General features: G+C 37.1%; 1 protein-coding gene across 1 annotated transcript in view; it reads left to right on the forward strand.

Annotated features, from left to right (window-relative positions):
* CIB4 (calcium and integrin binding family member 4) overlaps window positions 1-26808 on the forward strand; it is a 122143-nt gene that overhangs the window by 67026 nt on the left and 28309 nt on the right. Inside the window, exon 4 of the mRNA XM_074209919.1 lies at window positions 25585-25726. Coding sequence (XP_074066020.1) covers window positions 25585-25726 — 142 coding nt within the window. The remainder of the gene's footprint in view (window positions 1-25584; window positions 25727-26808) is intronic.

The following is a 26808-nucleotide window of genomic DNA, read 5'->3' on the forward strand; positions in this document are numbered from 1 at the left end:
AATCCTAGTTCTGTTCCCTTACTACCTGTTTAACCTCAAGGAAGTCACCCAAACTCTCTAGTCCTATTGGTTGAACTATTTGTGGTAGCAGAGGAATGGCTAAACAAATGATGGTACCCAATGTAATAGTATATATTTCTCTGTAAGAAATCATAACCATGAAGGGTTGGAAAAAATATAGGAAGACATATATGAGTTGATGCAAAATGGAGTAAACAGAAGCAGGAAAAATATGCACACAAATACAACGCTATAATGGGGAAAAGCACAACCAAAGAAACAGAATGTTATGTAATGATAATGACCAAGCTTGGCACAAGAGAAGATATATGAAAAAAAAATCCACCTCTTTTCTTTCCTTGAAGAAGAGGGAGACTAGAAATATGGAATGTAATAGTCAGATGATGTTGTTGGTAAATTTGTTCCATTGCTTTTTTCTCCTCTCTAAAAAAAAATTATTTGATCATAGTCTCATAATAGAAGTCTTTTGGGGCCTAGGTGAAGGGTTGGTGGTCAGGAGAAACAGTGATTCCCTCTCAGATGCCCTCTTGAGGAAGAGGTCACATATTCCCAACTTTTCCCTTCAGTCTTTCTAGCCACCACACTCCTTGCACTCCTTTGAGTAAGAAGTTTCATTAAATCTACCGGGGAGCAACAACAGGAAGATATCTGAAGTAACTAGCACTAGAAGAGCTAGCCCTTCCCCCACAGGGAGTGTTATTGGCTTAGCTTTTTCTAGATACTGGTCTTTCTGCTTGAGGGAAGTTATAAAATATGAATGAATAATATCTCTTTTCTATCTAACTGAGTCCTCCTGCTGAAAATGTTTCCAGTAACGAAAATCTCTCCTCTCATCTCTCCCTCTCCCTCCCCCCACCCTCTCCTTCTCTCTCTCCTCTTTCTCCCTCCTCTCTCCCCCTCTCCCCTTTACTCTCCTTCCCTCTCTCATCTCTCCCTCCCTCTCTCTGTGTCCGTCTGTCTGTCTGTCTCTCTCCGTCTCTCATCTCTCTCACTTTCTCATCTCTCTCTCTCTCTCTCTCTCTCTCTCTCTCTCTCTCTCTCTCTCTCTTCCTCTGTTCATCTATTTCTCCTCCTCTCTCCTTCTCTTTGTTTCTCATTCTATACACCTCTTCATGAGCACATGCACATACAGACTTAGATACACACTCACACACCTACATTCCATTTTCATCATCATCACTCATTTTCCCCCTTCTCAGGGACATTCCTACAGTCTTCCAGGGCTTAAAAACATATCAGGACTGCCATTAACAGTCACAGTCTTAGAGAAACCTGTTTCTTTTAAAGCAAACGACAAAACAGAAAGCAAACAGACTCCTGCAAAAAGCAGATTTGAGCCTCCCTAGAGTATTAGAAGGTGTGGGAAAGAGTCAGAGAATGAGTGTAGATTTCATCTGCTTTGTCTCTGAAACACCATCAGTGACAGCATCCTGTCTGACTGATCGTACCGTCTCATGAGAATCTTTACCTTCTCCATCTCTTGTCTTGAATAAAGGCTCAAGTGCTGAGCTGAGACTAGAATAGATGCCATCCTCTGTCTTCTCAAACCAATATGGTTCTCTGTCTCTATTGTGGGAGTGCCAACATTTCTCCTGAAGTCCTGAGGACCTCCCCTCAGAGGACTTACTTCTCAGATCTCAAGAGATTTCCAAGCTCTCTCCTTTCCTTTGGGATAAATGGGGAAAAGTTGTCTTTTTTCAACACAATCAAGTCCCTTTTATTCCTTGAGTCAGAGTCCTTGGGGATTTTTGTCCTGACCTTTAGGCATCCACATTTCCTGTGTATTTTAATTCTTTGGCTGAGGGGTCTTTTATAATAGGATCATAGATTCAGAGATGAAAAGGACACTAGAGACCATATAATAAAACTCCCTCATTTTTCAGAAAAAGAAACCAAGAGGCTGTGACTTGTCCAGGGTCACAGATAATGACAGATTCCTAACTCCATAGACAATGGTTTTTAAAATAGTACATTGTACCACATTGCTTCATGTTTCAAGGAATGGATTTGATTGGTAGGGAAGGTAGAGAGATATAATCCCTCACCCCAATTAGTTAAAATTGAGGGAGGGTAGACTGGGTGATTTTCACATTCTCTTCCAGTTTAGATCCAAAAACATATCCCAAATAACTAAAGAAATTTTTTTAATTTGACCATACTTTTTCACTTGCCCCGATTCAAAAGAATGACTATAACGATTGTTCATCCGATCCCCTTGCAGCATAGCTCCACCTATCCCCAGAGATTAGGGCACCAGTGACTGTCCATTTACCTCAGGGCAGGGAATATAAGAAGAAGTTGATGGGTCAGTCTCACCTGTTGTTGTTCATCACTTCTGGATATCTGAGTACCTCAGTTCAGTCATGGTTCCCAGTTTACAGACCCAGACTATACTAAGGGACTGAACTTTAAGTATGATTTTCTGGTAGAATCCTTCACTGTGGGATACCTGTACTGTGAGTATTGATGACCTGACATTTTTTCCCTTACATGTGAGTTTCTAGTGCTTTATTTAGGATCAAAAGACTTCAATCAGGGTTCTTTTGTAATCTGTATTTCCTGGAACTTGAGATCCTATTGTAGATTGAGATCCTGGCAGTTTAAATGTGGTTCAGAGGGTTCATGGGCCCCAGAAGATATCTAACAGAGTCACTGGTGGTCCATGATATCATATGGCTCACAGACATCTGGAAATTTCCATTTGTTTTTGTGAATGAAAATGGGTTGGAATCTTCTATTTTTTTGTGGCCACTCTAGTCCAAAATCTTTTTTTGTATATAGGAATCTGAAGCCCAAGGAAACCAAATAACTTGTCTAAGGTAGTGAGTACTTGAAGTGAATTTTGAACCCAGATCTTTTGGTTTCAGAATTATTGCTATTTTTAATGTATCATGCTGCCTCTACTTGATGGTAAGACTGGACTTTTGTTAGAAAGTATTTGGAAAGGAATGGACATGAAGAGTGGGTACAGATTATGGAAAATCTTAAAATTCAGGGAGAGGATTTTAGATATGATAAGTAATTAGAGAGAGCATGGCATAATGGATAAGGACAATTTCTGACTCAATAATATGTAAGCTTGGAAAAGAGACCTGAGACTACTTTAACAACCCTAGAACATCCTAGAGAGAGGATAGGTCTAACAGGATAAAACCAGGACCCTGGTGATGAAAGTTCTCAGGCTTACTTTGGATACTTCCCAGAGAGATTTCCAAGGTCTTGGTCTGAATCTGGGATGGGGTGGGAGTTAAGATGAAATGTGGGGGAACACATAGAGGCCTTTGACTTTATGCCCTACCTCATGACTTTCTGGATTTCTCCTCCAGTCTTGGACTATTTACAAAACCAGACTCTTGCCCTGATCCTAAATTCAAAAAAATCTGAACTTTACTTAACTCTTGTAACTGGTTGCTTATCCTGACTCAAGCATTGCTAGTTTTTTTTCTTACCTTGCTTGTCCACCTGTTTTGGTTGTGTCCTTTATCAGCCAGCTGGTTCTCCAGTTGGGTTTCCAACAAGGAGTTACATGATGAAATCAATGTTTAAGGAAGATTACTGTGGCAGTAGGGGGATTAAAGTAAGGAATTTCTGGAGTCAGAGAAACCTGCTAGGAAGTTAATCCTGTAATCCAGGTTTCAGGTGATGAGGACATAAACTAGAATGCTTGCAGTAGGAATAAAAATGAAGAGACATATATGGGATTCATGAATTTATTCCTTCATTAAACAAGTGTGGGTTGGAAACCTACTATCAATGCACTCTGCTGGCTGCTAGAGAGGTTATAAAAGAGGGCTTGCATTCTAGCAGACTCATTTTATATATTTCTAACTAAGATAATTGTTGTTGCATATTAGATTTGGATTTGCACACTACTAGGTAGTATCCTAAAGATATCATAAAAAAGATGAAAAGACATGTACAAAAATATTCATAGCAGTTCTTTCTGTTGTGGCAAAGAATTGGAAATTGAGGGGATACACATCAACTGGGGAATGGCTGAACAAGTTATGGTATATAAATGTAATGGAATATTATTGTTCTATAAGAAATGATGAGCAGACAGAAAAACCTGGAAAGACTTACATGAATTAATGCTGAGTGAAGTGAGAAGAACCAGGAAGACACTGTACATAGTAATAGTAATATTGTATGATGATCAACCATGATAGACTTAGCTCTTCTTTACAGTGCTCAAAGACAATTCTAAAAGACTTGTGATAAAAATGCCATCCACATCCAGAGAAAGAACTATGGAATCTGAATGCAGATCAAAGCATACTATTTTTCACTTTTTTCTTTTTCATGGTTTTTTCCCTTTTGTTCTTATTTTTCTTTCACAACATGACTAATATGAAACATGATTGTGCTTGTTTAGCCTATCAGATTACTTGCTAATTTAGGATGGGAAAAGGAAGGATAGAAGGGAGAAAACTTTACAAAAATGAATGTTAAAAAATATCTTTACCTCTAAATGGGGAAAATAAATAGATTAATTAAAAATTAATATTTGGGCTTGCAAAGTTAGCTCTAAGGAAATTGGTTATTTCCTCCAAAGGGTTATAACTGCAATCTGAGTTGCTACTACCAAATGGTTCTTAGCTAGTCACTTATAAATAATGAAGAAGAGCAAGAACATAGATCAAAAACATGAAGTTGTGTTTTTTTATAAACATGTAACTCTTTATTAAATTATACAACATCTGATTAATACTAATTACTAACAAGATAAATCTCTAGGTATAATTGGGCAGCTCCTTATACTAAAATTCAACTGTTATTATTTACCACTGATCTCTTAATAGCTAAATCTAATGATCTTTTCTCAGTTATAATCCTTCTTGACCTATCTGCTAAAATTTCTGGCAGAATCCTTGCACTGTGGGATACCTGCACTGTGACTACTGATGACCTGACATTTTGTTTTTTTATAACACCTACTTTTCCTGTTTCACTTCCTACCACTCTAACCATTCCTTGTCAGTCTCCTTTGCTGGCTCATCATTCATATCATGCTAACTATGACTATTCTCAAAGATTCTGTCCTGGGTCTCCTTTTCCCTTTGGAAGATAGGTTGCTAACTGTCTTAGTGGCTCATAGATTTAAAGCTCAGAGGATCGTAGAGGTCATCTAATACAGTTCCTCGATTTTAGAGATGAGGAAACTGAGGTCCTGGGAAATGAACCAACCTGCATAGAGCCACACAGATACCTTATCACTGGGGCAGGACTTAAACTCAAGTCCTCTGACTCTAAATGCAACCTTCTTGTCACAACCCCTTGAACTAGCAAATGGAAATGACTTAACCTAGTGGTTGGGTTCACTGCACTGCTGTTGTAACTGGCTATTTTGAGCAGAGCTTGGTAAACTTGGGTTTGGTACCAGCAATTCAAAGCTGAGATCTGAGGACAGGTAAGGGCAGGTTTAGGGACCAGGACAGAATATAACTGAGAAAAAGAGATGGGGAGTGTCTCCTAGAACAGACAAATAGGGCCAGACTGAGAGAATTTTTAGAAAAGTCTCTTCAGTTTATTGGCATCAGTATCCTATGAATGTAACAAGGGAAAGAGTACTAAATCCTTGAGAAGACATCTTCTGGGGCCTCCTGAGGAACAGTCTTTGGATGTGATCTGGTTCACTTTTGGGAGGAGAGCCAGAGGTTGAGTAACAGAATGTTGGAAGTCCTAAATTGTCCAATATAAAAATCACCTCTACTACATTCAAACCAAATAGTCATCCAGTCTGTTTGAACATTTCTCATGTTAGAAAACTCATTGTCTTATAAAGTTGCCCATTTTACTTTGGGGCAGTGTGGTAATAGTGAATAGCATTCTAGGCCTGGAATCAGGAAGACTTGGGTTCAAATCCTACCTCTAACACTTAACAACTTTATGACTTTGGGCAACTCAAGTTTATTCAGCTATAAAATTGAGGTAATAATACCTAAGGGTTTGTTATATGATCCAAATGAAATTATATATGCAAAGCAGAGTTGAAATCTGCTATCACTACTAGTTCTGCTCTCTGAGACCAGACTGAACTAATCTAATATCTCATCTACCTGAAGGCCTTTCAAATATTTGAACACAGGAAGAGAGCCTGTGGTGGAGCCAATTTTCAGTGTGAATATTTACACCTTGGAAATTGGCAAAAGCTAGAAATCAGGGCTTGATTTAATGTTTTGTTATTGTCTAGGCTTAAGAAAGTGATGGAAAAAATTTTAATGATGCAGATTCAACTTAAAAATATGTTGTGTGTAAATTTTTTTTGAAGAGTCAGTTGTTAAATATTTACCAGCACCCAGTCATCTCTTCTTCTGGGCTAATATTTAGAAAACCAATAAGAAATGCGAGGTAAGGGAGATGACACCAGGTTTCAACTCTGTGGAACTGGAAGGATAGAGGTGCCCTTGACAGAAATAGGGAAATTAAAAAGAGAGGTGGGTTTGGGAGGGAGAGATAATGTAATAAGAAATCTGCAATGCAGATCACAGCCCATACATGTCTTGTCGTCTGGTGTGACTCACTCTGTCTTATTGAAAACGACAGGGAGAAGAGGAGGTGGGGCTTTCACAGACGCTCCGCTCCGCAGAGTCTGGCCGAGTCCCAGTGGTGCCTGTTCCAGCCTCAACAGGATCTGGTGGACAGGGGTGGATTTGCTGAGGGGAGAGGGGTGGCTATCAACACTGTGGGACCTTCTCCAAATGGAGAAGGAGAGGTCAGAACTGGTACAGTTTTAGGGTGGGGGTAACAGAAGCAGAAGGGGGATAGTGTGGGAGAATGTTGGGGAATGAGTTAATGATGTGGTGTGGCTTTATTGGAGACAAGCTGGGATTTGTTATTATGGGGAGGTTGGGGTAGGATCTATAGTCCCAGGCTTTTGATTATTGGTTAATCATGATCCCTTTGGGCCCCCACTGCTTTGAGGCATATTATCTTCTCTAAAATTCGGTGATTTTTAATTGAAGAATTATCTTTTGTTATAACAAAAACAAAACAAAAACCTGGAAACCAAAGTGGATATCCATTAATCTGAGAGTATCTGAACAAAGTGAGGCACACAAATGTAACATGGCATTAGCAAACTGGAAACAACAAATATGGGGAATTCAGACAAGCATGGGAATAACTATATGAATGGACACAGAATGAAATAAATAGAAGTTTACACTGACTAAGATAATGCAAATACTGGAAAGCAGAGAATAGATGGGGAAGTAGTTTTCCTTCCTCTCTTTAAAAAAAGAGCATAGTGCTCTGTCAGTGCCACAGTGGATAGTCCTGGACTTGGAATCAGGAAGACTCATTTTCCTGAGTTCAAATCCAGCCTTAGATATTTACTAGCTATATGATCCTGGGCAAGTCACTTAACCCTGTTTGTTATGAATGTAACAAGGGAAAGAGTACTAAATCCTTGAGAAGACATGTTCTGGGGCCTCCTGGGGAATAGTTTTTGGAAGTGATCTGGTTCACTTTTAGGAGGAGAGCCAGAGGTCAAGTAACAGAGTGTTGAAAGTCCTAAATTGTCCAATATGAAAATCACCTCTACCACATTCAAACCAAATAGTCCTCTGGTCTGTTTGAACATTTCTTAATGTTAGAAATCTGTAATGCAGATCACAGCCCATACATGTCTGTATGTAAATCATCATCTGTAAATCCAGTATCTTTGTCAAGAAAATCTCCAATAGGGTCATGGAGAGTTGAATACAACTGAAATATCTGAACATACATCTGAATGACATGTTATATCCACATTTAGAATTAATTGCTATGTTAGTTGGTTTTTTCTATGGTTCAAAGGACGGCCCAATGAAGTCATAGATGAGTAGCAGTTGAATATCTGGAAATGGCTATAATATAAAAATCAAAAGGCATTATTAGAATCTTTTTTAAAAATTAAATGTGCAAATTGAAGTATCTGCTACTCGGCAGATGCCTGAATAAGTCTTCTTTACATTCCAGTTGCCATATCAAGCAGCCTAGAGCAAAGTCAGATCTGGGAAATACCTTATTTGTTCAACAACAGGAAAAGAAAATAATAGGACCAGGAAAGGAGTTGAATTAAGAATTTGTTGGGCAGAGATTAGAATTAGTCCCCAGCAGTCCTTTAATTAAGTCTAGTCACTAAGTCACATAAGAGATTGGGGAAAAAAGGCAAAAACAGTCCTTACCCTCAGGGAGCACTCATTCTAAATGCATTCTAACCTGCAGATGGATCATATCTTGAGTTTAGGAGTTTTTTCCTCTATTTAGCCTTGGACAAGTCACTTAGGGCACTTTGGGCTTCAGTTTCTCACTCTATAAAATGAGGGAGCTGGAAGACAGTATTTAATTCCTGAATGCTCTTCTCTTAAGAACTGTTAGACTTCCATCTGGCCTGGAAGGTATCCTTTCCTAGGGCACTCACAGCTTCTGGCTTTGTTAAGTACAGCAAGTCCCTAGTCGGAGTTTTCCGAAAGTCTCTAAGTTGGTTGTTTGGTCTTCAGAACATATTTTTCCATAGAAACAATGTTCAAGGGATGGTGAAGCTCCCCAGGCTACCTAGAAGTTAACTTCATCCATAATGTAGCTGAGAAACTGTACATTAACAAGGAAGAATTGGATAAAATAATATTATGACAGTAGTAACTAAATAAATGTAGAAACAAACTTGAATATGAAGTTAATGTTCAGTGAGGGATCTTGAAGTACAGGATTAATTGAAGGAGAATGAATTAGGAGGTAATGTGGAATCTTAGGAGGAGATTCTAAAAGTGCCTTCAGGTCACCTTTTTCTTTTTTGCTATTTTGTTAAATTCAATATACATTAAAAATTATAAATAATTTAGAGTTTATGGTTATATGCACTGTATTGTCTTACCTGGTGTTTTTGTTGATGGTTTTACTAAGTTCAGAAATTTTTAAAAATTAATACATTCCTACACCACCCCTCCTCCACTAAGGATATAAAAATAGCAAACCCCCAAAATAGATCCCTCATTATATACTTGCTTAGTATGCCTCTTTCTGTACTTTAAATTCATTGTTTCTCTGTCATCATTTTTTTGGATTCATTCTTCATTGAAATTCTAAAGTCTTCAAAGATGTTTTTCTCTGATATTATCAGTGCATAATGGTGTCAATCTTAAATAGAAGGGGTTGGGGTAGGGCACCTACAAAAGATCCCTGTAGGTCACTTATTCTACAGTTCTATAGTCTTATTCAGTCATTTTTGGTTTGTTTGTTTGTTTTTCAGTCCTGTCCAGTTCTTTGCTTTGTGGAATGGCTGGACCAATTCACAACACCACTACTGTACCTGCACCCACAACCCCTCCAACATTTGCCATTTTCCTCTTTTTTCTTCTTTGCCAGTCTAACATGTGTGAGGTGGAACCTCAAAGTTGATATAATTTGCTTTTCTCTAATTAGTAATGATTTTAGAGCATTTTAAATTTGATTATTGATAGCTTTGATTTCTTCTTTTGAAAGTTGACTATTCACATTTCAGATCACTTTCTTTTTTTAAAAAATTATTTAAGGCAATGACATTAAGTGACTTGTCCAAGGTCACACAGCTATGCAATTAAGTGTCTGAGGCTGGATTTGAACTCAGGTCCTCCCAACTCCGGACCAGTGCTATGTCCTCTGCACCACCAAGCTAACCTTAGATCACCTTTAAAGGTTTCTTTTGAAGTCCATAAGTTTAGGGCTTAGAAGAAACCTCCAAGGTCACAGGATCACAGAATCATAGTTCTAGAGCTAAAGAAGATCTCAGAGACTATCTTTCTAATTCCTCATGCTATAAATGAGAAAACTGAGAAGGACTCTTAACTCTAAATTCAATGTCTTTTCCATTGTGCCATACTTTAAAAGTAAGCCTCGGGCATGCAAAATCTTTCCCATGTATCCCAGGGGAGTTCAGTACCATGGTTGAGGACAACAGAGAAATTCAATAAAATTGCATATTTCTAGATACTTAAATATTTCAGGGAGCTATAATTTTTCTATCATGAGCATTCCTTCCAGCAATACAGAGGGCAACCCCTCTCAGCTTTTAGAAACTATTTTTCAGAGTTGCCCTCATTGGAAAATTCATCACCTTGTGGCCAGCCTGGTGACAAGTCTCTGCATGCTCCACTGGTTTGGTTGTCAGACAGGTGACATACAGCTTGATGCTACTGGCTCCTTTGTGTAACCTATCTCATTTATTAATTTAGAGCTTTCTTTTCATTCTAGTACATTCCCTATGTTGATTATTTCCATTCCCGCTTGTTCACAGCTAATTCTACATAGTTGTTTGCATGTTGTCTTTCCTGTTAGATCATGAGCTCCTTGAGGAACTGTCAGGACTGCCAGGACAGATAGAAAGGAAGGATGGAAGGAAAGAAAGAAGGAAGGAAGGAAGGAAGGAAGGAAGGAAGGAAGGAAGGAAGGAAGGAAGGAAGGAAAGAAGAAAGAAAGGGAAGAAGGGAGGGAGGGGGAAGAGGGAAGAGAGGAGGGAAGAGAGGGAAGGAAGAGAGGAAGGAAGGGAGGGAGGGAAGAGAGGAGGGAAGGGAGGGAGGAAGGGAGGGAGCTGCATTTTCCAACTGGGTCCCCATTGGGGCAGCTACTATTAATCACAGTTTGCTATTTGTTCTTTGTGACATCAGGAAAGTGATGCCATGACATTCAAGTGAATTAGATTTAAGTGAGGGGGAGACTGTGCAAAGTCCTCCTCTGGAGTCATCTGGGTCCAGGGGCAAGATATAGATCAGGGGAAACTGAAGATAGCACCTTGGATGAATAGCCAAAAGAAGAGGAAAATAGGGGCTAAATAAGATGCATAGATCCTCCAAGAGAAAAAAACAAGGGTGGTGACTTTGGACTTGAAAGTTGCCCTAGTCAGTCACTAGGAGGCACAATTGGTTTAGGACCCTGTACCTCTATTCATCACCCAATCTATCCTACACCATTCCATTTGTGGTTTTCAAAAAGAGAATTATTCTAATTATGATCATTGAAAAGTAGTGCTATCAGTCAGTCAATAAACAATTATTAAGCATCTACTATAAGTCAAAAAGGCAAGAGACAATTCTGACTCTCAAAAGAGCTCATGAACTAACAGGAGAGATAACATGCAACCAACTATGTAGAAACAAGCTACAAACAGGAAAAATTGGAAATAACAGAAAAAGTGTTAGAATGAAAAAAAATCCTAAATTTATGAATAAAATTGGTTACACAAAGGAGCCAGTAGCAGCATACTGTATGCCAGATGACAACCAAACTGGTAAAGCCAGTGGAGACTTGTCACCAGGCTGGCCAGAGCTGATTTGGTCACAGTCCATAATGAGCTACTGAGGAGAAGGAAAAAAGGTACATGCAAATACATGGCTGGAAATATGTGTAAGATTACCATAATATGGGTATTTAAAAGTTTGGGAGTACCTATACTATGCTCTCCTGTTGTTAAAATGAAATAATAGACCCGCTGGAAACTTACTTTAATTGTTAGTTGATATGTAAGAGTTTAATATAGAATTAAAAATAACATGGTTCCCAAAATCAATCAAGAAACATTAAGTATCCACTATGTGTTAGGTACTGTGCTAAGAGTTTAAGACACAAACAAAACTGGTCAATGTGCTTAAAAGACTTTGTATGATAAGGAGAAAGATAGCATACACACACACACAGAGAGGTCTGTACAAGATTTATATAGAGTAGACGAAAGGGGTTCTCATAGTAGAAGGCACAGATAGCCAGGATAAAAGTGAAAAGAACAGGAAAGATCTACAGAAAGTAACTTTGAGTTGGGGCTTGAAGAAATCATATATTTTAAGAGATGTAAATGACAAGAAAGCATCATGGGTTTCATCTTTTATTAGGAGATAGCAATGGCTGGTACTAACAGAATTTCAGATTCCTAGAGCTCAAAGGAATCTTAGAAAACATTTTGTACAATCTTTTTTTATTTCTATCTTGTAGCATCAGGCCAGCTGTGCTAAGCTGGTGATGTGATAGACAGAACTCTTAACACTCACCATATGTTTCAAAGAGGCAAGGCAGGGTGAGGGGCCCAGCTTCATGTAGGTTCTGAGTAACATTTTGGCTTCAGAGTTCCAAGATTTTAGCTTCATTAAGTTCCAGATTTCTTTAGACAGGAAAAACTTCCTAACCTGAGTTCCCAGGCTCTTAATTTCATTCGTCTTTGACATTTGCCTCTCCCTTGATTTTCCCCAACCCTTATCCAATTTCCTATTCTTGTGGGAAATCTCTCAATTATCCCCCACTTTTTTTACATTCTCCTTAATTTTCAAATGTAGGGAAATAAACTCCTTACAGTCTTTCCTTTCTCTAGTCTTTCCTCCCTTTCAAACTAACACACTTCCATAAAATTTATCATATATATATATATATATATATATATATATATATATATATATATGTACACAGGACTCAGCCATTGGGAAATTTCAAAGAAATTTTGTCTATCAAAGAAAATCCAAACTTCTTTACCTAATCCCTTTATGTACCAGGCACTATTACAGAGACTGAAGATACAAGGACAAAAAAAGAAGCAGTCTTTACTTTCAAGGAGTCTGTATTCTATCAGAGAAGAATTGGTCCTTCATTCTAGAAAAGGACCAATGACATCATGAAGGTAATGTCTTGACTTGCACGTGAATTGGATTTAAGTGAGGCAGAGTTGAACTAAGTTGTCAGTCTTACTTTGCCTCCAGAGTTATTGAGTCCAGTGACAAGATATAAGTCAAGATGACTCATGATGGCTCAGGCTGAGGTCTTTCTCAGGTTTCAGTTTGTCTGAAGCAATGCCCATTCAATGACTAAAGTCAGGGTAAGAATTTAGACAAAAGATGACCTAAAACATACATAAAATATAAGCAAAATAAAAATAAGGTAGTTCTGGTGGAGGAAGCAAAGAGATGTCTATCTCTGCTTTTCCCATCTCCAAGGAGGAGGAACCCCAATCTTCAGAGGATAATTCTTAATTAAAGATAATTATTAGGAAGTTTTTCTTGAAATTGAGCCTAAATTTGATCCTTTGGACTTTTGACTCACTACTCCTAGTTTTCTTCTCTGGGGTCAGTCAGAATAAGTATGATCCCTTTTCCACATGATGGGATGATAAATCCCATATGCCTTAGGAAGAAGAGGCTGCCATAATGGCATAGAAGAAAGGGTCTTCATAATCAACATTTAGAAGTTATAAACCAGCAAGCATGAGTTCCAAATATCAATGCTTTCTGAATTTTTTTTGTGACATCAAGGATTCAGAGATCCAGAGTTCAGATTCCAGTGCTGCTACACTGAGTATCTGGGTTACCTGGATCAAGTCACTCAGTTCTCTGTGCCTCAATTTCCTTATCTGTAAAATGAGGGAGTTAGAGTAAATGACCCCTAAGGTTCCATTCACCTCTAATCTTATGAATGTTCCATGGTAAAATATCAGGGCTTCTGAGAAGTTGGTTTTCTTTAGCCTGGAGTCTGGAAATGATGCTTTTCTATGTGATTCTAAGACAGGCTCTGGGCCCCATTATTCCCTGGCTGTTTAATAATATTTAGCATTTTTACTGCTTTCCTCTGCTCTTTGTTCCATTAGTGACGCCTCAGAAGGCCTCCAGGCAGGACACATCCTTAGATGGTCGCTGCCAGCCCATCTGTCACATAGGAGACAGTTCCAATGTAGCCTTTCTGTTTTTAGACTCCAGGAAGGTTGAACATTTAAAATACATAGTCTGTCTATTTTTTATAAACAGTTGGCAGGAAGGACTCCTCTGGGGGCTTAGCCAACAGAGATAGTGCATTAACTTAAACGGATTTGATTTCTTTTGATTAAAATTTCAGGGCCCTCTCGGCCCTGGGAAGGATGTATGAAGGCTTTCATAGAAGCTTCCCCAAGGGATTTAGGATGCTGGAGTTGGAAGGGGCCTCTGAGATCATCAAGTCCAATGTCTTCTCAAGGCTCCAGGGAACTGAGTCCCAGAGAAATCAGGTGATTCAGGTCAGACAAGTAATTAAAATACAAATCTCCTAACTTCCAAGTCAATGCTTTCTTAGGCTATCCTAGGAGTTTCAGGGCCTAGATCAAAATCAAGTTTTAGCCCCTCCCCCCCATCCCTCATTCAGTTCATATTTTTAAATAGGGAAAACTAGTATAAAATGAATAAGGTCAGAGCATTGAAGGAGAAGGTTTATTACAAAGAGGAGGTGGATAAGGAAAGTAGAGCAATGGTTCTGCTTCTTCTGTCACTTTCTTTGCTTGATGATGATCTGGCAATGTTATGGAGTGTTTGTATGTATCCTCATGCTTTTAAAAGCACCAACTCTAGAACCTAGAATTGGAAGGGACCTTAAAAATCCTCTAGTCCAAAGGTTCTTAACATTTTTGTGAAGAGTGGGAGACCCTTCAGTGTGATCAATCTATAGATCTCTTCTCAGAATTGTTTCTCAAGTAGAAATGGGGACCACTAGCCCAAATACAAGGATTCCCCTGATTGCATATTGATAGAAAGGCACCCATCAACATTATATTTTAGCTTATTTTTACTTATTTTGTTAATTATTTTCCCATTAAATTTTAATCTGATTCTAGCCTCACTGGGGAGTGCTGTGGACCAAGTATCTGTTACCTCTGGACTAAGCCAGGATTCAAACCCAGGGCTCTTTCTAGTGTGTGACTGTCACTTCACATCAGCGTAGTATACAACCAAAGGAAGTAATTTTCAGTATCTCAAGACTATGTGCCGTCCAGATTATTTTTTAATCCTATTTTAAATCTTTCTGAAAGAGGGACTAAGTGGTTGGCTATTTCGGTCCTATACTGCCACCTTCTGGAAAAATTGACTTATACCCTAAACAATCTCAGTCGTAGATTCTGAGGATGGAGAAATTTCTCTTTGTCTGCAAAACTGGGATTGGTTGCATTCTTCCACTTGATCCCCTCTTTGAGAAAAGTCGCTGTCATTTCTTGAGAAAAGCCTTGCCATGATTTCTGAATCCACAGTAGGTTACTTGGATGGGTTACTATTTCCTAGGGAAGAAGTGTAGTTGTGGACAAATAACTGGCTTTAGATAGTTAGATAGATGTTTGCTATTGTCCAACTGTTTTTCAGTCATGTTCAATTGTTTGTGACTTTTGGGGGGATTTCCTAGGTAAAGAAAATGGAGTGGTTTGCCATTTGCTTCTTCAACTCATTTTGAAGATGAGGAAACTGAAGCAAACTGAAGCAAACTGGTTTGCCCAGGGTCTTGAATTCAGATCTTCTTGACTCCAGTTTTGGAACTCTATCCACATAGAGTCACCTAAAAGCCCTAGAGTTAGATGATATGGATTCAAATCCTGCCTCTGACACAACTTGTGTTGTAGCTTTAGGCAGGTCACTTAATCTCCTTGGGTTTTAGTTTTTTCATCTATAAAAGGAAGACACTGGATTCTCTGAGTATTAAAGCCTCTTCTAGATTTAGTTCCATTATTTCCACCTGTATGGATTTCCTTTTCCAGTTCATTTTACAGATGAGGAAATTTAAGCAAACAGGGTTAAGTCACACAGCTAGACAGTATCTGAAGTCCATATTTGAACTCCCGGAGATGAGTCTTCCTGACTCTAGGACTGGCACTTTATCAACTGTGTCATCTAGCTTCACCAAAATGTTACAACCATCCCCATTAAATTCCATCTTATTAAATTTGGTTCTAGCTTGTCAAGATCTTTGTGGAACAAGTCATCTATACCTTCCAACTTTGTGTCACTTGCAAATTTGAAAAGCATGCCACCTATGACTTTATCCATATCACTAATCAAATGTGGTATGCTCTACTACAAGACCTCTACCTAAGCTAATTTAGAATAGTTAATGACATTCTTTGGGTTTGCCCACTTAATTAGTGCAAATCTAAGTAACTCTCCTATCCTACATTCCTCATGTCATGATTTCCATAAGAATAGCAAAACAGGCTTTAAAATGCTTTGCAACAATCCAGTTGAACTAATCAGTACTCTTTGTATCTACCAGACTAGCAACCTTGTGTAGAAAGAAATTGATATTAGTCTTCACGAAGCAAAGTCAGACTGATTCACTGTGATCACCAAATTCTTCCTTTTCTAAATGATCACCACTGTGATCACCAAATTCTTCCTTTTCTAAATGATCACCACCACTCTTTAATCAATTGGTCAGATTTTTTTCCCCAATTACCAGTCTCTAGTAACTCCATTCTCTTCTCTCTTTCAATACATGGTATCTAACACCTGTTCTTTGGTACCACTGTCATTTTCCGCAATCTTTCAAGTATTACTGGCTCAGCAGTTTTGTCAGTTCTTTAAGGAATCAAAACTGCAGCTCAGTTCTGGAGATTTTAACTTGTCAAGGACAGTCCAGTACTCTCTTACAATCTCCTCATTTCTCTTATAAATATTAGCTTTCTATTACTCTCTTTTGTTCTACCTTTTGTAGCAGAATGACCATTTTCCTTGAAACTGATTATGGGCTGTGCAAGTCAACCTTCTCTCCAGGTTTCCTGCAAGAATCTTCTTCCTTCTTTGATTCTCATTTTCCCCTTCACAATATGACTTTTTAACACCCCCCCCCATTTTGTTGTTCTTGCCTTTTGGTGTCAACTCTTAAATGACTGTGCCACAACAAATATTTATATTCATGCTTTTTTACCTGTTCTTTGTTAGTTCTTTGTGCAACCAAATTGGTCTCTTTAAACAATTACCTCTTTATTCCTCATTAGAATTATTTATATTTGTGTCTTCAGAATGTAATTTCTGAAAGCTTCCCATATTTTCTGGACTGATTTTGCCTAGAGAATTTTAATTCATGGGAACTCAACCTATCTTTTCTCTGAAATCTGTTCTTCCAAGGTTTAGCCTATCTGCCAGATTCACGGTTGACTTCCCTTTTCTTAGTTATCATCAGTCTGAAGATGGAGTAGTTACTTCCACTCTAGCAACTAATTTTTTGTTCATCGAGGGAGAGTTTGGTACTGACCAAAATATCACTGGTAGATATGCATAACAGAAAAAATAAATGAAGCCTCTACTCTGACACTCACACTACAGATCCCACTAAGAAAAAGAGAAGATTCAGAGACATTTTCAACTGCAGACAGCACGAAGGATCTTCATTTGAAGGTCTGTCTCTTTTGGGGGAAAAGGGGAAGAAAAGTCCAGGATGTAGGAAAGCAGGGAAAGTCAGCAGTAGGCTTTTATCCACAGTGCAATCCAGGTCCCAACAGCTTAATAATAACAGAGGTCCTGGCAGCTGGATAGCAAGCCAGCAGGGAGGATCCCAACCCCAAACAAAGTCTGAATCCTGAAAACACTGGAGTAAAAGACAGGACTGGGTTGGGAACAATCCTCTCTTAAGTCAGAACTTGGACATAAAGGGGGGAGGGACCTCTGAAAAGGCAAGGCCTGGATTTCATAGGCAACATCTTGGCCAACAAGTCAGGGATCAGACCTCAACCCCAGCAAAATAAAAGCTTGGATCTATACTCCATATATCCTAGGAGCAGAACTACACAACAAAGATGAACAAAAAAAGTTAAAAGAACACTCACTATTGAAAACTACTTCACAGATAAAGGTGACAGCAATGCCATGTCTGAAGAAGAAAACTGAAAAATCACTCACAAGAGGAAGTATCAAAAGTTTATAAATTGGACTCAAATATAAAAGCTCATAGAAGAACTTAAAAAAGAATGTAAAAAAACAAAGAAGAGAAGAAGAAAAATGAAAAAAAAAAGAAATGAAAGTCATGCAGGAAAATTGTGAAAAAATTGACCAGAGAATTCAACACCTTTAAAAAGGAAATACAAAAGGTAATTGAAGAAAATAAAATCCTAAAAATTAGAATTGAACAGCTAGAAACCAATAAATCTACAAGACTATAAGATTCCATCAAATAAAATAAAAAGTCTGAAAAAAATTGAAGAAAATGTAAGGTACCTTCTAGAGAAAACAAATGACCTAGAAAACAGATCCAGAAGAAACAATCCATGAATCATTGGACAACCAGAAAGTCTGGACCAACAAAAGAATCTGGAAAACATCGTGCAAGAAATTATATATGGGGGGCGGCTAGGTGGTGTAGTGGCCTTGGAGTCAGGAGTACCTGGGTTCAAATCCGGTCTCAGACACTTAATAATTACCTAGCTGTGTGGCCTTGGGCAAGCCACTTAACCCCATTTGCCTTGCAAAAACCTAAAAAAAAAAAAAGAAATTATATGGGGGAAACTGCCCCAATCTATTAGAACAAGGTAACAATATAACAATTGAAAGAATCCACAGAACTCCTCCAGAAAGAGACCCCAGGATAAAAACTCCAAAAGCTGTAATAGTCGAATTGCAGAACCCTCAAATAAAAGAAAGAATATTGCAAACAGCAAAAAGAAGACAATTCAAAAACAAAGGGAACACAATCAGACACAGGACCTATCAGCCTCAATACTGAAGGATCAGAAGAACTGGAATAATAACTGGAATAACATATTTCAGAGAGCTAAGGATCTGGGATTATAACCGAGAATGCAAAATTCTGCATATATTGTCAGGGAAAAAGATGAATGTTCAATGAAATACAGGACTTCCAGAATTTCCTGACACAAAGATCAGAACTGAACAAAGAATTCAACTGCCAATTACACTACTGAAGAATTACATAAAAAAGGTAAATGAAAAAGGTGACTGAAAAAACAAAACTGTTTTAAACAAATGTTGGTACCTAAAAGGGAAGATATAACAATTATAATTCATTAGAACTTTACTTCTCTAAGGATAATTAGAGGGTAGAATATAATTGAAGAGAATGAACCTAAAGGATATGGGTTTAATTGGGTCTTGTCTCTCAGTTGAAGAGGTCCAAGATCACATCACTATATTTGAGACAAAAAAGCCCTGGGGGGGAAAAAGCAGGTTAGTTAATTTTCACTTAAGTATCTCATTATACCTTGACTTGCTTTAATCACAAGGGGCTAAGCATCTTGTCTAATGAGAGCATCATAAATTGTGAGGACCTGAGACAGTGTCTCTGTTACTTAACAATCATTTGTAAAGTTCTCAGTGAGACCTCCAGAGCCTCCCAGCACTCTTCATGATTCTTTCACTTAATTAGGGAAAGAAGGGAGAATGTGAATGCTGAGTAAATTTTATTCAATAGATTTAGCCCAGTGAGGAAACAATTCCCACGTGGGTTTAAAAATCTAACTTAATCCACAGGGAAGGGGGGGGGGGCGGGCATAGGGAAAGGGAAGAAGGGACTGATAAAAGGTAAGGGAAGGTATAAGTGAAAACAAACTTAAATTTTTAAAAGAAAAATCAAAGGAGAAAGTTAATAAATTTTTGGTGAGGAGGAATGAGAAAAGGGAAAAGATAAATATATATGGAGAAAGCATGGAGAGAAATACAGAATTAGTGATCTTAACTGTAAATGTGAATGGGATGAAATGTCCCATAAGATGGAAATGGATAGTAGAGTAGATTAAAAAACCATAATCTTACAATATGTTGTTTACAAGAAACACATTTGAAGCAGAGAGATACACACAGGGTAAAGATAAAAGGTTGGAGCAAAATGTGTTATGCCTCAGAGGAAGTAAAAAAATCTGGGGTAGTGACCCTAATTTCAGACAAAGTAAAAGCAAAAATCAATCTCATTAAATGGGATAAGGAAAGAAACTACATCTTTTTAAAAGGCACCATTGGAAATGAAGCTATATCATTACTAAACATGTATGCACCTAGTGGTATAGCATCGAAGATTCCTAGAGGAAAAACTGAGTGAATTATAAGGAGAAATAGACAGAAAAACTTTAATAATGGAAGACCTCAATCTCCCCCTCTCAGAACTAGATAAATCTAACAACAAAATAAACAAGAAGGAAGTTAAGAAAGTGAATGAAATCTTAGAAAACTTAGATATGATAGACCTCTGGTCTATTAATGTGGATAGAAAAGAATGTACTTTTTATTTTTTTTAAGAAAGATTTTATTTATTTTGAGTTTTACAATTTTTTCCCCTATTCTTGCTTCGCCCCCCGCCCCCCACAGAAGGCAGTCTGTTAGTCTTTACATTGCTTCCATGGTATACATTGATCTAAGTTGAATGTGATGAAAGAGAAATTATATCCTTAAGGAAGAAAAATAAAGTATAAGAGATATCAAAATTACATAATAAGATAACTGTTTTTTCCTCTAAATTGAAGGTAATAGTCTTTAGTCTTTGTGCAAACTCTACAATTCTTTCTCTGGATAGAGATGGTATTCTCCATCGCAGATAGCCCAAAATTGTCCCTGATTGTTGCATTGATGGAATGAACAAGTCCATCAAGGTTGATCATCACCTCCATGTTGCTGTTAGGGTATACAGTGTTTTTCTGGTTCTGCTCATCTCACTCAGCATCACTTCATGCAAATCCTTCCAGGCTTCCCTGAATTCCCATCCCTCCAGGTTTCTAATAGAACAATAGTGTTTCATGACATACATATACCATAGTTTGTTAAGCCATTCCCCAGTTGAAGGAAATTCACTTAATTTCCAATTCTTTGCCACCATAAATAGGGCTGCTATGAATATTTTTGTACAAGTGATGTTTTTACCCTTTTTCATAATCTCTTCAGAGTAGAGACTCAATAGTGGTATTACTGGATCAAAGAGTATGCACATTTTTGTTGCCCTTTGGGTGTAAGAATGTATCTTTTTCAATGCAGTACATGGCACCTTCACCAAAACTGACCAAGCACTAAGGCATTAAAGTTAATGTAGAAAAGCAGAAATAATAAATACATACTTCTCAGACCATGATGCAATAAAAATTACACATAACAAAGGACAAGGAAAGATAAACCAAGAACTAATTGGAAATTAAGTGAAACTAAATAACTTTATTTTAGATAATGGGTGGATCAAACAGCAACTAATAGAAATAATCAATAATTATATCTAAGAAAATAATAATAATGAGACATCATACCAAAATTTATTGGGTGTAACCAAGGCAGTTTTGAGGGGAAACTTTATATGTCTAAATGCCTATATGGATAAAATAGAGAAACAGATCAATGAATTGGGTATGCAACTAAAAAAGCTAGAAAAGAACAAACATCCAAAATTAAATACCAAATTAGAAATTCTGAAAATCAAGGGAGAGATTAATAAAATGAAAAGCAAGAAAAACATTAATCTCATAAATAAAACTAAGATTTGGTTTTATGAAAAAGCCAATAAAATAGACAAAGCTCTGGTTAATCTGATGGAAAAAAGAAAGAAAATAACCAAATTACCAGCATCAAAAATGAAAAGGGTGAACTAACCAACAATGAGGAGGAAATTAAAGAGATAATTCAGGGCTACTTTGCCGATCTATATGCCAATAAATTTAACAACTTGAGTGAAATGGATGAATATTTACAAAACTACAAACTGCCCAGATTAACAGAAGAAGAATTAAATTACTTAAATAACTCCATTTCAGAAAAAGAAATTGAAGAAACCATCAATAAACTCCCTAAGAAAAAGTCTCCAGGTCCAGATGGATTTACAAACATCTTATTCTACATAAACTATTTTTAAAATATAGGAGAAGAAGGAGTTCTGCCAAACTCCTTTTATGACACCATCATGGTACTGATACCTAAACCAGGAAGAACCAAAACAAAGAAAATTATAGAGCAATCTCCCTAATGAATATTGATGTAAAAAACTTAAATAAAATTTTAGCAATGAGACTAAAGCAAGTTATTACCAGGATAATACACCATGATCAGGTTGGATTTATACCAGGCAGGCAGGGATGGTTCAACATTAGGAAAACACTCAACATAATTAAACATATCAATAGTAAAACCAACAGAAATCATATAAGTATCTCAATATATGCTGAAAAAGCCTACAACATCCACTCCTATTAAAAACACTAGAAAGTTTAGGAATAAATGGAGTTTTCATTAAAATAATAAATAGTATCTATCTAAAACCATCAACAAATATTATATTTAATGGGAATAAACTCAGAGCATTTCTAGTAAATTCAGGGGTAAAACAAGATTGCCCATTATCACCATTAACAATTCACTATAGTATTAGAAATGCTAGCAGTAGCAATAAGAGAAGAGAAAGAAGGAATCCGAATTGGCAAGGAGGAAGCAAAACTTTGACTTTTTTTTTAGTTTTTGCAAGGCAATGGGGTTAAGTGGCTTGTCCAAGGTCACACAGATAGGTAATTATTAAGCATCTGAGGTCACATTTGAACTCAGGTCCTCCTGACTCTAGGGCTGGTGCTCTATCCACTGCACCACCTAGCCACCCCAAAACTTTCACTATTTGAAGATGATATGATATATTTAGAGATACAGAGATAGCCAAGACTCTAGGTATACCTAGAGTCTTGGGTATCCTATAGTTGCAAGCCCAAGAAAATCATCTAAAAAACTCTGTGATACAATTCACAAATTCAGCAGAGTAGTAGGATGTAAAATAAACCCACATAAACTATCAGCAATTTTTTTATGAACAACAAATCCCAAGAACAAGAGATAGAGAAATTCCATTTAAAATAACTGTAGACAACATTAAATACCTGGGAATCTAGCTCCCAAGACAAACCCAGAAATTGTATGAACATAATTACAAAGTTCTCTTCACCCAAATAAAGTCATATCTAAATAATTGGGAAAATGTCAAGTGCTCATGGTTAGGTCAAGCTAATATAATAAAAATGACAATTCTACCCAAATTAAAATACTTATTCAGTGCCATACCAATCAAACTACCAAATAACTATTTTTACCAAGCTAGGAAAAATTATAACAAAATTCATTTGGAGCAACAAAAGGGCAAGAATAGCAAGGGAACTGATGCGGGGGGAAGTAAAGGAAGGTGGTCTAGATCTAAAACTATACTATAAAGTCATCAAAACTGCCTGGTACTGGTTAAGAAATAGAGTAATGGATCAGTGAATTAGGATAGGTTCAAAAGGAAACACAGTAAATGACTACAGCAATCTACTATTTGACATACCCAAAGACATCATCCTCTGGGATAAGAACTCACAATTTGACAAAAATTGTAGGGAAAACTGGAAAATAGTATGGCCAAAACTAGCCATAGATCCAAATCTCACACCCTATATCAAAATAAGGTCAAAATGGGTACAGGATTTAGACATAAAGAGTGATACCATAGATATATCAATAGACCAAAATATATTCTTTCTGATCTATGGAAAAGAGATAAATTTATGACCAAACAAGAATTAGAGCAGATTATAAACTGCAAAATGAAGGATTTTAACTATATTAAATTTAAAAAAGTGTTGTACTAATAAAATCAATGCTGCAAAAAAACAAAGATATGCATAATAAAGGTAGAAACAGCAAAGGCAGAGACCAAGAGTCTGGTTAGCTTCATCTAGCCCATGAGAATCATAGTCACAATAAGCTATTCCTTTGATTGGTTCCTTTAGCTTTTAAAGATGAAATTATCATTAATAAATCAGGAAATTATTAACTGTTCTACACTGGTCAGAAATGACTCCAGCAAATATGAAGATAATTTCCTTTCCTGGGAGCGCCTTATATCAATGAAATCCTAGTTTTGGTTTTTCTCCCCATCCTCATTATAACAGGTTCTCAGATCAGAATTTTGATCTGTTCCCCAAACAATTGTAAGATATTTTTGTGTTAGGATCTACAAGCCTGCCAACCCACCTGTCTTCCTAACTTCCCTTCTTCATATCAACAATGTCTAAGTAATCCTTCATTCTTCACTCCTCTTTACTTCCTCCAAATCCAATTCATTGGCAAGTCTTGGGTATCCTATAGCTACAATTTCTATCCTAGTCCTCTCCTCTCAAATCTTGATATACAATTTTTTTTTATTCTTTGTACAGGGATAAATATAGGCATTTCTTTAAACTTTTAACAAATTAACAACTTGGTTGTCTCTGTTACCTTCTTCTTCTGTAAGATCTTCAAATGCACTCTTTGTATCCTAATTGAATTGATTTCATTTGTACTCCTGTTTTTGCCCCAAATAACCTACCAGGGTATTTCTAAACATTTGTGAATATCTTAAGTATCAATTATATCTCTTATGGCTGTTTCCCCAGTGATTGACACATAGAAGAAATGTTTAATAGATGCTGGTTGATTGATTGATTTATAGAATTAATGCCATACCAATTAAACTATCATGCAATTACTGTGTGGAACAAGAAAAAGTATTAACAAATTTCATTAGAAGGAAAAGAAAGATCAAAATTCTCAATGGATAAAGAAAAATGTAGGAATAAAGAAGACACTTTATTACTGTTATCTTAAGTTATAGCATAAGGCTGAAACCAACATAACTTAGTAAAAAATAAAAATTCTGATCAGTGGAGCAGACTAGGAAAGCAAAACTCACAAGCAATCAAACACAATTGTCTAGTCCTTGATAAGGCCAAGAATAAAAACTACCAGGACAAGAATTAGACTCTATTCAATAGAAATACCAGGAAAATTGGAAACAAGTTTGGCAGAAATATAATAATTCACAATACTCTAATAATTTCTAAATGGATATACAACTTAAATATGAAAGGACATGCCATCAAAACAATTAAAGAAAAATGGAAGGATATACCTTTCATAAGTATGGCTAAGGGGAGAATTCTCAAACAAATTAGAGAAGCAATTATAAAAAGATAAAAGTGAATGTTTTAAGTACATAAAATTAAAAAAAATTCTGCACAAAGAAAATCAGTGCTGCTACAAGGGAAAATCCCCCCAACAAATATCTGTGACAAAAGTCTGATACCCGAAGTACAAAAATATGAAAACAAGAGCCAGTCTTCGATGGATAAATTTCCAAATGATATGAATAGGTAGTTTTCTAAAGAAAAAATGTAGGCTATCAATTATTTTTATAAAAACTACTCTAAATCATTAATAATAAGAAGAAGAAGATAGAAATTTAAACAACTGAGATACCTATCAGATTATAAAAAAGTAAAACAAAAACTCCTCAGAAGGGGATGTGGAAAGAGAATGCATTATTAGTGGAACTGTAATTTTGTACATTCATTCTGGAATATAATTTGGAATCATACTAGCTATTTTTTCCTTTGTTATAAAGGGAGGCTTAATGTGCTCTCTCTCTCTCTCTCTCTCTCTCTCTCTCTCTCTCTCTCTCTCTCTCTCTCTCTTTCTGTGTGTATGTATTGTGGGATAATCTAAAAATGATTGAGAGAAAAATCGATCCCTGCAAGTTCAAAGTCTAATAGGAAAAGCAATGTGCAAACAGTCATGTACAAACAAGAAGAAAAAGCTATCAATTAAACTTATTTTTTTTAGGTTTTTGCAAGGCAAATGGGGTTAAGTGGCTTGCCCAAGGCCACACAGCTAGGTCATTATTAAGTGTCTGAGACCAGATTTGAACCCAGGTACTCCTGACTCTAAGGCCAGTGCTTTATCCACTACACCACCTAGCTGCCCCAATTAAGCTTACTTTTAAGGAAGCTAAGAACATGGACATAGACAGTGAACACCAGTTCCAAGTGCAACAGGAGACAAAACCTTCTTCTTCCTTGCTCAACAGGTTAACCCCTTCAGAGACAGAATCTGCAGAGTATTCTCCCATGATGATGTCTTCTCATTTGAAGATGTTTTGGGAATGGCTTCTGTATTCAGTGCCCAGGCTTGCCCCAGTCTGAAGATTGAATATGCCTTCCGCATCTATGGTAAGATATATTGAGGGCTACAGTACTATGAGAATAAAAATAAATGACTTTGAGTGTTGGAGGGGTGATCACATACTTCTCTCCTCTTGCCTCTCTATGCTTCCTCCCCTGGCAATCTCACTCCCACAATTTCAAACAGGAATATGCTAGAGCTAGGTTGAATTGGCTACTTGATAAAGGAGGTTGTTAAATTTTCATGAGCACTTATACCTTGGAAATTGGCAGATGCTACAAGTTAGGACTTTGTTTTGTTGATTGTCTAGACTTTAAAAAGTGATGGGGAAAAATGATCATAATGCATATTAAATTTAAAAGTTCATGGTGCACACATTTTTTTTTTTGAAGAACTAGGTCTTAAACATTTATTAGAACATCCCTGGTCATGGTGGGGTGGGGCTAGGGGAGTAAATGTATACATCTTATTCAGAAAAAAATTGCAGAGTTGATCTGATCACGACTCCTGATTCTAAAACTGAAGAAGGGGTGGTGATGAGGAAAGAGAACATGGTCCGAGGGTGGGAGGTGGCCAATCATTTGTAGAGGAGATGACTGGAAGCAGGAGAGGAATAGGGTACCTCAGAATTTCCTTAAAATAATGAAAAGTGACCCAAACCTGTACTTGTGGGTGGAAAAAAGGTCAAGACAGAAAGGAGAAACTCACCAATGTGTAAGGACAACCTAGCTGGGAGGCAGGGGTGGAGAATGAGGGAAAGGAGACAGAAATGAAGTCTGAAGCTCACTACCTGAATACAAGGAAGGGAAAAAGTGACTATCATAGTTTTTAACAAAATAAGGCAGGAAACACCCAACATATTCCAAGAGGAAATATATTTCCTAGTAGGTAATTTTTTTTCTTTTGACAATAATTCTTTATGCTTACCATGAAATGTTCACCTTGCAAATAAAAAGAAAAATGGATACTGATTAGGAAAGTTGGACCTTATGATTTGAGGGGGAGAGGAGGAGTAGGGTAAAGATTTGATCTGTGATTTCATAATGCTTAGTAATATTACAGATGCAATCTTTCCCTCTTCTGTAAATTATAAGCATCTAAGAGAGTAAGTAGCCTGGAGCAGTCAATC

Source organism: Macrotis lagotis, chromosome 1 (genome assembly GCF_037893015.1).
Source record: "Macrotis lagotis isolate mMagLag1 chromosome 1, bilby.v1.9.chrom.fasta, whole genome shotgun sequence".
Lineage (NCBI taxonomy): Eukaryota > Metazoa > Chordata > Mammalia > Peramelemorphia > Peramelidae > Macrotis > Macrotis lagotis.